Here is a 12,808-nt window from a genome sequence, read left to right on the forward strand (position 1 = left end):
TTTGGACCTCCCGGAACTGGGAAGACCATGCTTGCAAGGCTGTTGCACACTGACTGGTGCAAACTTCATTAACATCTCGATGTCAAGCATCACATCGAAGGTCAAGTTCGTTGGAAGCTTCAAAACTAATCCAATTTTGTATGAATATTTATTTGATAAATTTGAACTCATGTATTTGTCTTATTGCAGTGGTTTGGTGAGGGTGAGAGTATGTGAAAGCAGTTTTCTCTCTAGCAGTAAAATTGCTCCTAGTGTCGTATTTGTTGATGAGGTTAGCTTCTTATAGCACTCTTTTTCGTATTTTGAATTTGGTTTTGTATAATACTAGCTCACTACCTTTTTTCTCCTCCCTGTCTTACCATTTTACATCTTTTAGGTTGACAGCATGTTGGGCCGAAGAGAAAATCCAGGAGAGCATGAGGCCATGGCTAAGATGAAAATGAATTTATGGGTGAACTGGGATGGCTTACGGAACAAGATACAGAAGATTTTCTGGTGCTTGCAGCCACGAATGGCCTTTTGACCTGTGATGCTGTTATTAGAAGGCTTCCACGCAGGTAATTAAAGTCTATTTATTCATTGCTTATTTTGTTTATCTTCTTTTAAGTTTGTGAGTAATAATGAGTGAGGATTAGGGGCATAGCCAGAAAATTTTCTAATGTAGGCTAAACTTTTGTTTTTTGAACTCTTATTTAATTAGAATTTTTTAAAGTAAACCTTAATGGTATAAGAGAATTTTATTAATAGCAACAAAAAAAGAAAAAGAAAAAGAAAAAGAAAAAAAAGATGTACACCTAAAATGAGGGAGACATAATGAACCTAATTTCTCAAAATATATATTAGAAATATAACGTAAAGAAGATGATACTAAATCAAGAAATGCACATTCATTCTCTCTTGCGGATGTTCTGAAGCTTTTAATGTGTGGACCAAGTGCCAATGATTAGTTTCTGGTTTAAGAAAATGCAAAAAAGGAAGTCACTAAAAAATTCAAGAAGTTTCTAATAGTTACCAATTAAAAGTTAAGCTCTTTAATACACATACAATGTATTAAATTAAATTTAAATATAGAAGTTATCAATTAAAAAACAAAAAATTCTAATAGTTAAAAAGTATTTGACATAAAAAATAAATAAGAATGTCCATGTCAATTAGAACGATTGATTATATTTTTTTATAGTTTAAAGATTGATTTTTGTTTTTAATTTAAGTTTGTTATAATGTATGTATACTTTTTGTTCTGGCCCTCTCTATCCTCCACCACTGGTCGGGATTGTTCCTTTCATGGAAGTAAGAATTGTTAGCTATTCCATAGCATATGAGTGTTCAAAATTCCATTTTTTTCCCTTGACACGCTTTTGTGTAATATGTGCCTCAAAGAAGGAACAGCAGCATGATTATCTTAAGTTTTTCATGCATAGATCTTGGTGGAGAAAATTTTGGCAAATCTAATGCTGTTCTTTATGCTCTTGTAGTTCTTTGATATATGATTGTTCCTCCAGCTTTCTTTGTCTTTTCCTCCTGCATTGTCTGTATACAAGACTAATTGCTTCACTGTTAATTGCTTTTATCTTGATATTTGGTCTTCGCTAGATACAGTATTAGCTATTCTTGCTTTATTATTCTTTCATTCATGGCATGTAATCCAGTGATGCAGTGGTAAGCTATAGTATTAGCTATTCTTGCTTTATTGTTCTTTCATTCATGGCACGTAACACAGTGATGCAATGTTATCAAGTTTAGTAATGGATAATTGGAACTGGAGCAAGAGATAGAATATGGATATTGTCGTTTTTGGGTCTGGAAATGAATTACATTTCTGTTCAGAATTTGTTGTTTCAGTTGAAGATATTGTCTTTTCTTATTCTTTAAATCTGTCAAGAAAAAAAAGGATGGATCGTTTGCAGGGATGGCAATTTGGAACCACTCTGGACAGGCTGAGTCGGATGGGGCAGGGAGATAAATGCAATTATGATTCAACCTAGATTCATGACTGTGATGGGTTTAGCTTCTCCCATCCTGTCTTGCCTCAGATACTAAGTTGCCTTTGGTAGTTAAATCAGAGATCATGATTTTCTCTACCATTTTTCTACTCTGCTTGTCCTTTAACTGAATTTGATGTCTGTCTTCTCTCATTTGTCTTATCTTGTCTCTCATCTCTCAATTTCTACTACGGTTATCAAGGATTTAGTCTTCTTCTCTCCATGTTATCAAGATTCTCACTTATTGTCCTGGCTACCTTGCTGCATTTGTTGTCTATGCCACTGTTTGGGTACCAGTAAAGCTGATGTTCACAAACCCCAAGGGTTGGGCTTAGTGGTGAATGCCTTTGCTTTTGACCAAGAGGTCAATGGTTTTTGGGCCACCTATTATAGTCCTCAAATTTATTGGCTACCAAGGTTATTGTAGTGTTTGAATGGAGCACTGATAGGCCTCCTATAACTAAGCTGTACAACAAGAAGAAGGGAAAGGGCAGCCTGGGAAATTCAGTTAGAATGGGCAGTAAGGGAAATTCAGATTAGAGTTAGTTAGTGTGGAATCTCTGTTGAGAATGTGATTTCATAAGAGAAGGAGGGGGGGCGGGGGCGCGGGGGCGGCGGGAGAATAGCTGGTTAATGGCATCATGAAATCTAGAATTATTGTTGGAGGCCACTAGCCCCTTGAAGTGCTAGTCACCCCTTTTATTTTTCTGTCATTGTTATTCACTGTATCCAGTTTGTTTGGCCATTATTTTCATTTCAATATATCAGTATAATTTTCCAGTTACTTAGTTGTGCTGAGTGTTAACAAATAGCATTTTTATTGAGCATTGCGGTTGTGTTTTTATCAAGCACCCAGTTTAGAACTCTCTCTACATATAGAGAGAATGTTGAATATATATATAGATGTTCAATAGCCCCAAATTCCTTATCCTCTGTATTTATGTGGGGTTTAATTTCATCTGCCCCCTTGGAGAGATCGCTAAGTCTCAAGCTCCTTCATGATTTTGGAAAATATTAAATATTCCTTGAAAACACCAAAAACCCTATTGAAATTTGAAAATGTCTATAAAATCCCTGCAAATATTTAAAAAAAATATCCCAAAATAGGGGTACATTTAATAGCGTTTGAAAATCTCTGGGACGCTTAAGACGTTGATCTCTTAGGGAGTGGATGAAATTAGCCCATTCATGCAGTGTTATTATTTTCTTGTTAATTAATATTTTTAAACTTTGTCTGGTCGTATGGAAAACAAAGTCAAATAAGGGAGATGGCGTCTGAATATCTCTTTTCTATCCATATGATCACCCCGCCCCAAGCCCTCCTGGTTGCCGTTCCCTTTTTTTTTCGTTTTTCTGTTTTTGGTTATGCATACAATGCCTTACTTAAAAGCTATCTTTTCTTCTTGTTCTTTCTTTTTTTTTTTTTTTTTGGGTACAAATATGATAGAGTATTTTGTGGCTGCCAAATGAAAATTGTGAGACTGTAATGTCACGTTGTTAATGTCTAGAGCATGATGTTGCTATTGTTTGATATGTTTTCAGGATAGTTTTGGAAGATTGCATGACAGAGGGAAGGAAGTCCCAAAGGCAACAAAACTTCTAACTAAGCTTTTCCCAAATAAAGTAACCATTCACATGCCACAGGTCGGTATATTAGTTCCTGTTTATAAGCTCCATTGTTTTGTTTTCTTGCTCTAATGGGGTTTCTACAGCCATTGCCTGAATTAGTTTATTTATTTTTTATTACAACATTTTATGAAAGCTTACAAACTGTTGCAGGATGAGGCCCTTCTAGTGTCTTGGAAGCATCAGTTGGACCGTGATTCCGAAACACTAAAAATGAAGGGAAACCTCAATCATCTGCGCACTGTGAGTAATTCTTGCTGCACTGCATCTATGGGCCATAAACACTGTAGAGAATGATTGTGCTTATATTTTTTCTTCACTGAGATATATGCATCTGGCTGTTCTTGTGTGTAATGTCGAGGCATGCTTTCTGACTGTGTAGTGTGGTATTTTTATGTCTGAGGTGGAGTGTACATTGAATTGTGCTTCGTCTTGCGAGAATTGATAATTTTCGTATGTAGGTTCTTAGTCGGAGTGGGATGGAATGTGAAGGATTTGAGACCTTGTGCATCAAGGACCAATCACTCACAAATGAAAGTATGGTCAATTTTGATGTCTTCAGATTAAGAATTATTGTATGAACTTCCTTTTTCTTCTTTTTACCTGTCAAATTTACAATGTGGTAATACAGGTGCAGAAAAGGTGGTTGGATGGGCTTTAAGCCACCATCTAATGCAGAACCCTGAAGCGGATCCTGATGCAAGACTTGTGTTATCGTGTGAGAGGTAACTGATATCTCATCTTCTAAAATCTATATCACCAATTGTCAGCTGAATTATTGGTTTTCGGATGGAAATTACACAGTTGTAATGCAATGTTGCAATTCTGGCAGCATCCAGTATGGGATTGAAATCCTACATGCTATCCAGAATGAATCTAAGAGCTTGAAGAAGTCACTTAAGGTGATTGCTGTATTTCTCAAGAGTTGATAATCTAACAAGCTTTAAAGTTGCAGATTATTTTTTTTTTTAATTTTTTTTTAAAACAAAGCTTTGCTCTCCTGGATACCTTACCTGGAAGGATCGGCCTTTTAATCTTCATAGTGATTGTTTTGGACAATGACAGGATGTTGTAACGGAAAATGAATTTGAGAAAAGGCTTTTATCTGATGTAATTCCGCCTAGTGACATTGGAGTTACATTTGAAGATATTGGAGCTCTTGAGAATGTCAAGGATACATTGAAGGAGTTGGTGATGCTTCCTTTACAAAGGCCGGAATTATTCTGCAAGGGGCAATTGACTAAGGTTCTAACATTTTCTTGTATTGAGATAAAATGAGCTCTTCATTTAAGTAATGTTTATCTGACGTTATGTTGATGTAGTTATGTGCTTTTATATTTGATGGTGATGATGTCTGTATTCTTTCACTGGCCTTGATGTCCTCTCAAGAGATTCTATTTCCGGAACTCTTTGTAGTATTTTTTCCAACTATATTGTTTGTAATATGATTTGAAGCATTATGGAACAGTTCAAATTTGAGCTACACCTTACAATCTTACTCTGGATTCCTCAGGAAAAAGCCATTAATCTCAATTAGGTTGCTGATAATTTTGCTCGTTTTGTTGATTCCATTCCATAACTGAAGTTAGGCTTCCCAATTGGCTCTATATTTACCAAGAACCTGTGACATTAGAATTTTCAATTCCCATAGATTTTTGCACAAGAAAGTGTTTTGGCTTTTTTTTTTTTTTTTTGGATCAATTGGCAGTAGTGATCTACATATTGGGGTGATTTTCTCCTACCCCGTAGATGCTCCTTTTACAAGTAGAACTACTGTCTTGAATAGTCGGTGATACACAAAGTAAATACAATTGATATATATTTGGACATAGCTCTTAAGAGACAGCATATCAATTTCAAATCTTCATGTTCACATATTTCTTTTTGTAGTTTCTATAATTTGTGGACAATATATGACCATCCTCAAAAGTTTTAAGCAAGTCTAGTAGCATTTAAACTTGTAAACCTTACAAGGTCTTTTATCTTAAATATATGATTTTTGTGTCTATTACGTTATATAATTCAATATCATCCTTTGAATGCAGTTGTATTTTTTTATTTATTTGATAATGTACTTGTATCGATCCCTACTTAAATTCTTCTTGTGTGCAGCCTTGTAAGGGCATACTTCTGTTTGGACCTCCCGGAACTGGGAAGACCATGCTTGCAAAGGCTGTTGCAACTGAAGCTGGTGCAAACTTCATTAACATCTCGATGTCAAGCATCACATCAAAGGTCAAGTTCGTTGGAAGCTTCAAAAACTAATCCAATTTTGTATGAATATTTATTTGATAAATTTGAACTCATGTATTTGTCTTATTGCAGTGGTTTGGTGAGGGTGAGAAGTATGTGCAAGCATTTTCTCTCTCGCAGTAAAATTGCTCCTAGTGTCGTATTTGTTGATGAGGTTAGCTTCTTATTCACTTCTTTCTATTTTGAATGGTTTTGTATAATATACTAGCTCACACCTTTTTCTTCCTCCCTGTCTTACCATTTTACATCTTTTAGGTTGACAGCATGTTGGGCCGAAGAGAAAATCCAGGAGAGCATGAGGCCATGCGTAAGATGAAAAATGAATTTATGGTGAACTGGGATGGCTTCGGACAAAAGATACAGAAAGAGTTCTGTGCTTGCAGCCACGAATAGGCCTTTTGACCTTGATGAGGCTGTTATTAGAAGGCTTCCACGCGGTAGATAAAATCACTTATGAAAGGCTTATTGGACACTGTAGATAGACATTTGCGAAGAAATGCTCTGATATTGCTTCCTAGCTACTTTAACTTATGTTTAGGGCCTGAGGTTTAGGCTAAATAAACTTTAGTTCACTAAATCAGAAAGTAACACTTCAGTCTCTATTAGACTATCAGTTAACTCTGCTGGCTTCCAGTAATAGAAACGAAGTGTTACTTTTGTTCTACTGGGCACAAGTGTTATTTACCTGAACCTCAAACCTAAATTAATTATCCCCTTCAATTAACCGATACCTTGATTTGACTGTTCTAATGATGTGTTTTCTTGGCCAATTGATGGTAATTTACCAGATGCTCCAAACAGAGCAAGATATTAATAAGTACTGGCAAAGAGGATTTGTCTCCTGATGTTGATTTTGATGCAGTTGCAAGCATGACAGATGGGTACTCTGGAAGTGACCTTAAGGTAGTATTTGCTACCTTTCTTTGATATGTGATTATATTCCCATGTTGAGTTTGTGAGTGACTCCTATGTCTAATTGATTGTATTGCAGAATCTCTGTGTAACTGCTGCTCACCACCGCCAATAAAAGAGATATGGAAAGGAAAAAAAGGTATTTTCTTTGATTTGATGAATGACATTACTATAAGGCTCCAAGAATAAGAAAATGTAAAAGTAGGGGCTGAAATCCAATGATTGTGTTCTCTGATCCGATGTGTGTGTATCTGAAGGCTTTTTGAAGGGAAAAAAAGGAATAGACAGTAGTTAGAAAAGTATATTCTTATATTTTCATTTTAGATGCAATTTTATGAGAATCTAATATGTTGACTGATTACAGAACGTGCTGCTGCATTAGCAGAAGGTAAACCTGCTCCAGCTTGATGTGGAGTGGCTGATATACGGCCTCTAAACATGAACGACTTTAAATATGCTCACGAGCGGGTAAGTGAAAATAAGAATTCAACTATATTTCTTTGTGTTGTTCATTTCATTGTTATAACATATTGTTGACAAAATAGGTATCGCAAGTGTCATCAGAGTCAGTAAACTGACGGAGCTTTTACAATGGAATGAATTGTATGGTGAAGGGGGTTCAAGAAGAAAGAAGGCTCTGACTATTTCATGTGAAGAGATGTGTTACAAATTGGTTATTTTCTTTTAATTATCAGCTGTGCCCAGTAATTTTGCCAGTTCTTACGGGGTGCCATTTTGTGTAATGAAGTATTAGCTTTTAAAGTTTCAGTAATTAAATTTGAGAGTTGGAAGTTTTGTTGTAAAGGAGTGATGGTCAGCCTTCTGAAGTTTTGATGGCTGCAGCTGCACTACTTTTGTTTACATGAAGAGCATGTTCTATGTAAGTTGTCAATCAACATTAACATTACTCAGAATTGAGAAAAAAACCCTGTAGATACATTTTTGTAATTACTTTCTGGTGATTGTAGTATCTGCCACTAACATTAAACTCTTAATTATATTAATTACACTTCCATGAAAATTCTTAAAACATCTATGGTAATCACAAAACCAATGTTTAATAAAACCTGGTGAAACCCAAAGTTGTGGGTCTAGTGGTTTAACGGTTTGACTGAGTCAAATTGGTGTAAAGTTTAAATTCAGCAAATACACCTGAAAATTACAGTTAAGTTTCTAAGGTTTGAAATTTAGAACACCTCAATACAATTGATATTTATAGTGATTGTTTGGGGCGGTACACCAAATGCAATCTCAATCATCCCTTGAGTAATTCCCTATAAAATTTACTCAAGATCTCACCACTAACGTGTCGACCAATTTCTGGATCTCACCATCACTAGCGTATAACCCTCTCGTCACCACGAAAATACTTCCATTAGTCTCTTGACAAAACCATCTCACCCACCACTCATTTACCTGCCATTGTCGACAAAGTTGATATTGTCTCAGCTTTTTTTTTTTTTTTATTTCCGGTCGATTAACTCATCGGAAATCACTTTTGTTCATCATTGCACTCACACACTTTTTTTGAAAGCTCCCACATCCAACCTCAATTGTTGCAATCAACATTCCAAATTCTAGGTTTTGGGTAAAAAGAAAATTGTTAACCTGGCCCGGTGAAGGTCCTGGTTGAACCAACACAAAACCGAGGCTATAAAGGGGATAGTTTCTGGGTATAAATTATTATTTCATAATTGGAAAAAAAAACTTTTCTATATTTATATTATTTGACATAATAATGTTTTTTCTATAATAATTAAATTAAAAATTCAGATATTAATTAAAATATTTATGAACTATAATTTATTTAAGATTATATCAAAATTAAAACTAATACTTTAGTATTTTGATAGTATATTTTTAAAAAAAAAAATTAAATTATATTATTGTTAATATATATATAATTTTATATTTTGAATGAGAATATTTTATTATAACATATTAACTTTAATTAATGCTTTCAAATCTTAATAAATAGATTATAATATAGAAAATTTTTATTATTCAATGTAAATATGTGATATATAAATAAGTATGCATATTAATCCAATAAAATAATATACTTAATTAATAATATTTATGTATTCTTAATATAATATAATTTTAAAAATAAAAAATAACATATTTAAAATTAAATGTAAATTTATATCATTTTTTAAATAATATAAATAACTTATTAATAGTAAATATAAAAATAAATAAAGTATTATTTTAATTATACACATAATATATAAAAAAAAAATTTGCCCAACCTGATGGGTTTCTTAAGAAAATCTATTGGGATTAGTAAAAGTCTAATCCATTCTCCAAGAAAATTGGCCACGGGTTGGACTAAATTAGACAATTAGTCCAGACTCTAATCCCTCCTTTATCCCACTCTCAAACATAGCCAATAGTTATTCGTATTAACCTCAAATGGGGTGTTGCCTGTGGGCGGTCTTGATTTAGGCTTAGACTTGTAGCTGACCTATGACTCATTAGCGTTACCCAATGTTTAGTCTCGGTTTGTTCTTTGACCGAGTTGACGATTGTTTTTTTTTTTTTTTTTTTTTTTTTTAAACTATCTTATTTGACCTCTGTAATGTATTCTTCATTTTTGGGCCCTTTGGGTGTTGCTTTCAAGTAAGTATGCTGCCTTGAGGTCTTGGCACACTGCTGGCACCATTGCCTCGTGTGACTATTTTTCTAAAAAAAAAAAAAAAAAAAAAGATGTTAATGAAGACGGCACCTATGATACATGTACTGGAAAAACTCAGCTGCATTATTTTCGTATTTTTCTGGCTAATATCTCATTGATAGCTTCTCATCTACATCATTAGTAGACCGTTGAAGATCTATTTACGGTGTTAGTGGGTCCTCTATATACTGTTGACTAGAATATTAGTGACATCGAATCTTTGTTTTTTTCTTTCAAAATAGTTAGTGAAACTACTCTTGGGTGGAGAATAGTTGAATAGGGACTCTTGGTATTACTAAGGTTATGAGTTGATTTATCTTGGTTGCTAATAAGAGTGGACCACTGAGGTTTATCCAACCATTACTTCAGTCCTGAGGATTAGTTGAGATACTTACAAACCGACCTATACACCATGGTCATGAAAAACAAAGAAGAAAGAAGTTCCTTAGTTATACCAGAAAAACTTGATGATATAAATTTAATCAACTCTAATTCTATCTAATTATTAGGACAAATAATTTAGTTAGCCTAATAGTCCTACCAACACACGAGGTCTAATATTTTATCCCCATCATAGCCGCATTTTATAAAAGACCATTTTTAACTAAAATCTATTAAAGGCTATAGAGTTTGTAAATTTTACTAAATGGCCTTGTTTGATTAACTAATTAAACATGATTAGGGGTTATTATGGATTAATGAATAATTGGGTAATCTTTTAAAAATTATAATAGTCTCTAAAGAGTTGAAAATCTCGCAAACAAACCCCAAACACCTTATTCTTCTTCCCCCCGCCACATTAACGCATTCCTGCCATTAACATCTTCCTCCAACACAGATCCTCCCGTCCTCGTCTCCTTGCTGCTGAAAAAGCGATCCAGGTATGTGTATCTCCCCTTTCGATTTACAAAGATTTATGATGATTGGGTTTGGGTTATGATTTTGATTTAGCTGTTTAGGCTATTGGGTGTGTTGTTGATGTAATGGAAGTTGAAAGGGTGAATTTGTTGAAACTTTGTCTGCATTGTGGGTAGCTGGGGTGGTAACACCGATTGTAGGTGGAGATGACTGAAAACGTGTTTGGATATGATGGATTGCTTAAGCGTCTGGTGTACTCCTTAGTGATCTAGTACGTTTGGTAAAGCAGCAGATAGATCCTTAAGCAATCAGGTATATGGCATAAGATCGTTAAGCGATCTGCAAAAAGTCTGGTTTATAGCGCAGATCGCTGTAAAGCGATCAGTAAATAACATAATATCGCTTAGCGATCATGCCTATTTCATACTTATTTACATGGATCTGCTTAAGCGATCCTTATATCGTTTAAGCATCCATTAAACAATATACTACAGATCATTAAGCGATATAGCATTCTGTCACAACTACTGTCATAGCTTTTTAAAATATTTCAACCCTTAGTAATCAGTTAAGAATATTTTTTTCTTGCATTATAGGTAGTTGGCTATTATTAGACAGGGACAGTTGTTTTGAGTGTTGAATATTTTGGGTGGGTGGAGGAAGAAAGTAGGTGGAGCATTGGAAGAGCAAGAAGTATACCAATTGCTGTAGCACAGAGTTTAGTTTTGATGATTTTGATGAAATAATTAGAAGAGGTGATTTGAGTTGCTCACATAGTGATATGTTGTGAAGTATGCTTTAAGTAGAGTTCCTGAACATTATAAGGTACTCCTGCTATATTAAGTCGGATGAAAGTGTGAAGTTATATATGATTGATGTGGCCGATAATGGTTTGAGGTCGATTTTAAGGTTTCTTTTGTGGAAAATCGTTGGAAGTTGGTTCAGAAGGGGATATACGAGGAAGTTGACGGAGATTTGCCTGGTTTTAATTTGAACTACGGGGCATTGATTTGGTTATTGAAAAATAAGAGTAACGTTGAATTGGGTGGTGAGAAGGACACTGTAGAAGATGTGGTCATGTGCGACATAATGAAAATGTTAAGGAGGAAGACCCCTGTAATGTTTCCTGCAGATGTAGAGATTCCTTTAAATAAAATTAGCAGAACGTGTAGTTTGTGAGGAAGAGAACCTATGGTCGTTTATTGTAGGTTCAGAGGGGGGCAATGAGCAGGTAGTAGTAAATCAGCTCATGTTTTTACGGATGGATCGGAGTTGCGCATAGGGTATTTTTTGACAACAAAGAAGAAGTGGTGAGGAAGTACTAACTTGTTGGGTGAGAGTAATTTTAGCTCATCACCAAAAGTCACAATTCATTAGTTGTGACGGTTGCATGTCGTGACCGAAAGTGCAATGGTGGGTTTATATAGATAGGTTGGCAGAGTCCAAAAATTTATTCTTAGCACTATACACGTGAAACACTGTGGTTTGGGACATATTTCAGGTGAGCATCGATAAGCCTCCGCTGATGTTGATTAGACACATTTGTCAAAAGTCAAGTTCGTTGACGGGAAAGGTCCTCTCCTAGAGATTCAGCGAGACTTGTGCGCACAAAGTTGGGATGTGTTGTTAGTTACATGCTGAAATGCTGGAAAGGGAGCAACATGCACAAGATTTTGTGGGGGGCAGTGCGGAGCACGGGTAGGCAGTATTGGAAGCGTACCGTTATAAGCTTGAGTTGACAAACAAGATAGGCAAGAGCGGCTTTGAAGTGGGATAGGAATACGATGTTTAAATATTTTTTTGTGTCTTACGTATTCTACTATAGGGTTTTGTAAACATGAAAAGAGGTGTTGGCTGGATTGTGTGCTTTTTGAGGGCGGAAAATAGTGGAGGTACATTGTTGGTGGCCATTGCACAGACAAGAAAATCACACATATCCTCTTGCATGGTGTGTGTTGACTTGGAGAATGACCAAGTCGTGGACTTGGTTTTTTCAGCAATTAGCGTATGATAGTGCCTGACTTGACGAGTTGTGCATAATATCTGATGCATACAACTTTATAAAGAAGGGGATTGGCCACTATTTACCCTCAAGCACATCACGATTCTATACGGGGCACCTTTGTGAGAACATAAAACAAAAGTTTAAGTGTGAGACCTATCCTTCAACAAAATACTACATGGCAGCAAAAGCTATCGGGTTGATGAGTTCGAGGAGGGCACTTCCAGCAAATCCGAATCAAGGATGATAGAGTTTGCTAAGTATCTTGAGCATGATGTTGGTTTCAAGGCGATGATATAGAGCTTACTTTCCTGGAAGAAGGTTTGATGTCATGACGCACGAACATAGCCGAGTCCATAATTCGAAGTTGCTATAGAAAGAGAGTTTTTAATAGTGGCACTTTTGATGCAATCCAGAGGACATTTCACGGTGGTTGCTATGAGCATCGTACGTAGTCAGAAATTTTACTAAACCCTGTTGTTCTGTCAGCTGAAAAAT

At 35.3% G+C, this 12,808-nt stretch overlaps 1 protein-coding gene across 1 annotated transcript; it reads left to right on the top strand.

Annotated features, from left to right (window-relative positions):
* The first annotated feature begins 447 nt into the window (after nt 1-447).
* On the top strand, nt 448-6,888 carry LOC116118619 (fidgetin-like). Its single transcript, XM_031404612.1, has 14 exons — nt 448-557; nt 2,280-2,346; nt 3,525-3,626; nt 3,762-3,851; nt 4,070-4,145; nt 4,240-4,333; nt 4,441-4,510; nt 4,674-4,853; nt 4,931-5,023; nt 5,721-5,848; nt 5,934-6,015; nt 6,117-6,229; nt 6,650-6,764; nt 6,853-6,888. Exons 1-14 carry the CDS (start codon nt 448-450, stop codon nt 6,886-6,888), a joined length of 1,356 nt encoding a protein of 451 aa, XP_031260472.1.
* Nucleotides 6,889-12,808: the final 5,920 nt, after the last annotated feature.

This window comes from Pistacia vera, unplaced genomic scaffold (genome assembly GCF_008641045.1).
Source record: "Pistacia vera cultivar Batoury unplaced genomic scaffold, PisVer_v2 Contig85, whole genome shotgun sequence".
NCBI lineage: Eukaryota > Viridiplantae > Streptophyta > Magnoliopsida > Sapindales > Anacardiaceae > Pistacia > Pistacia vera.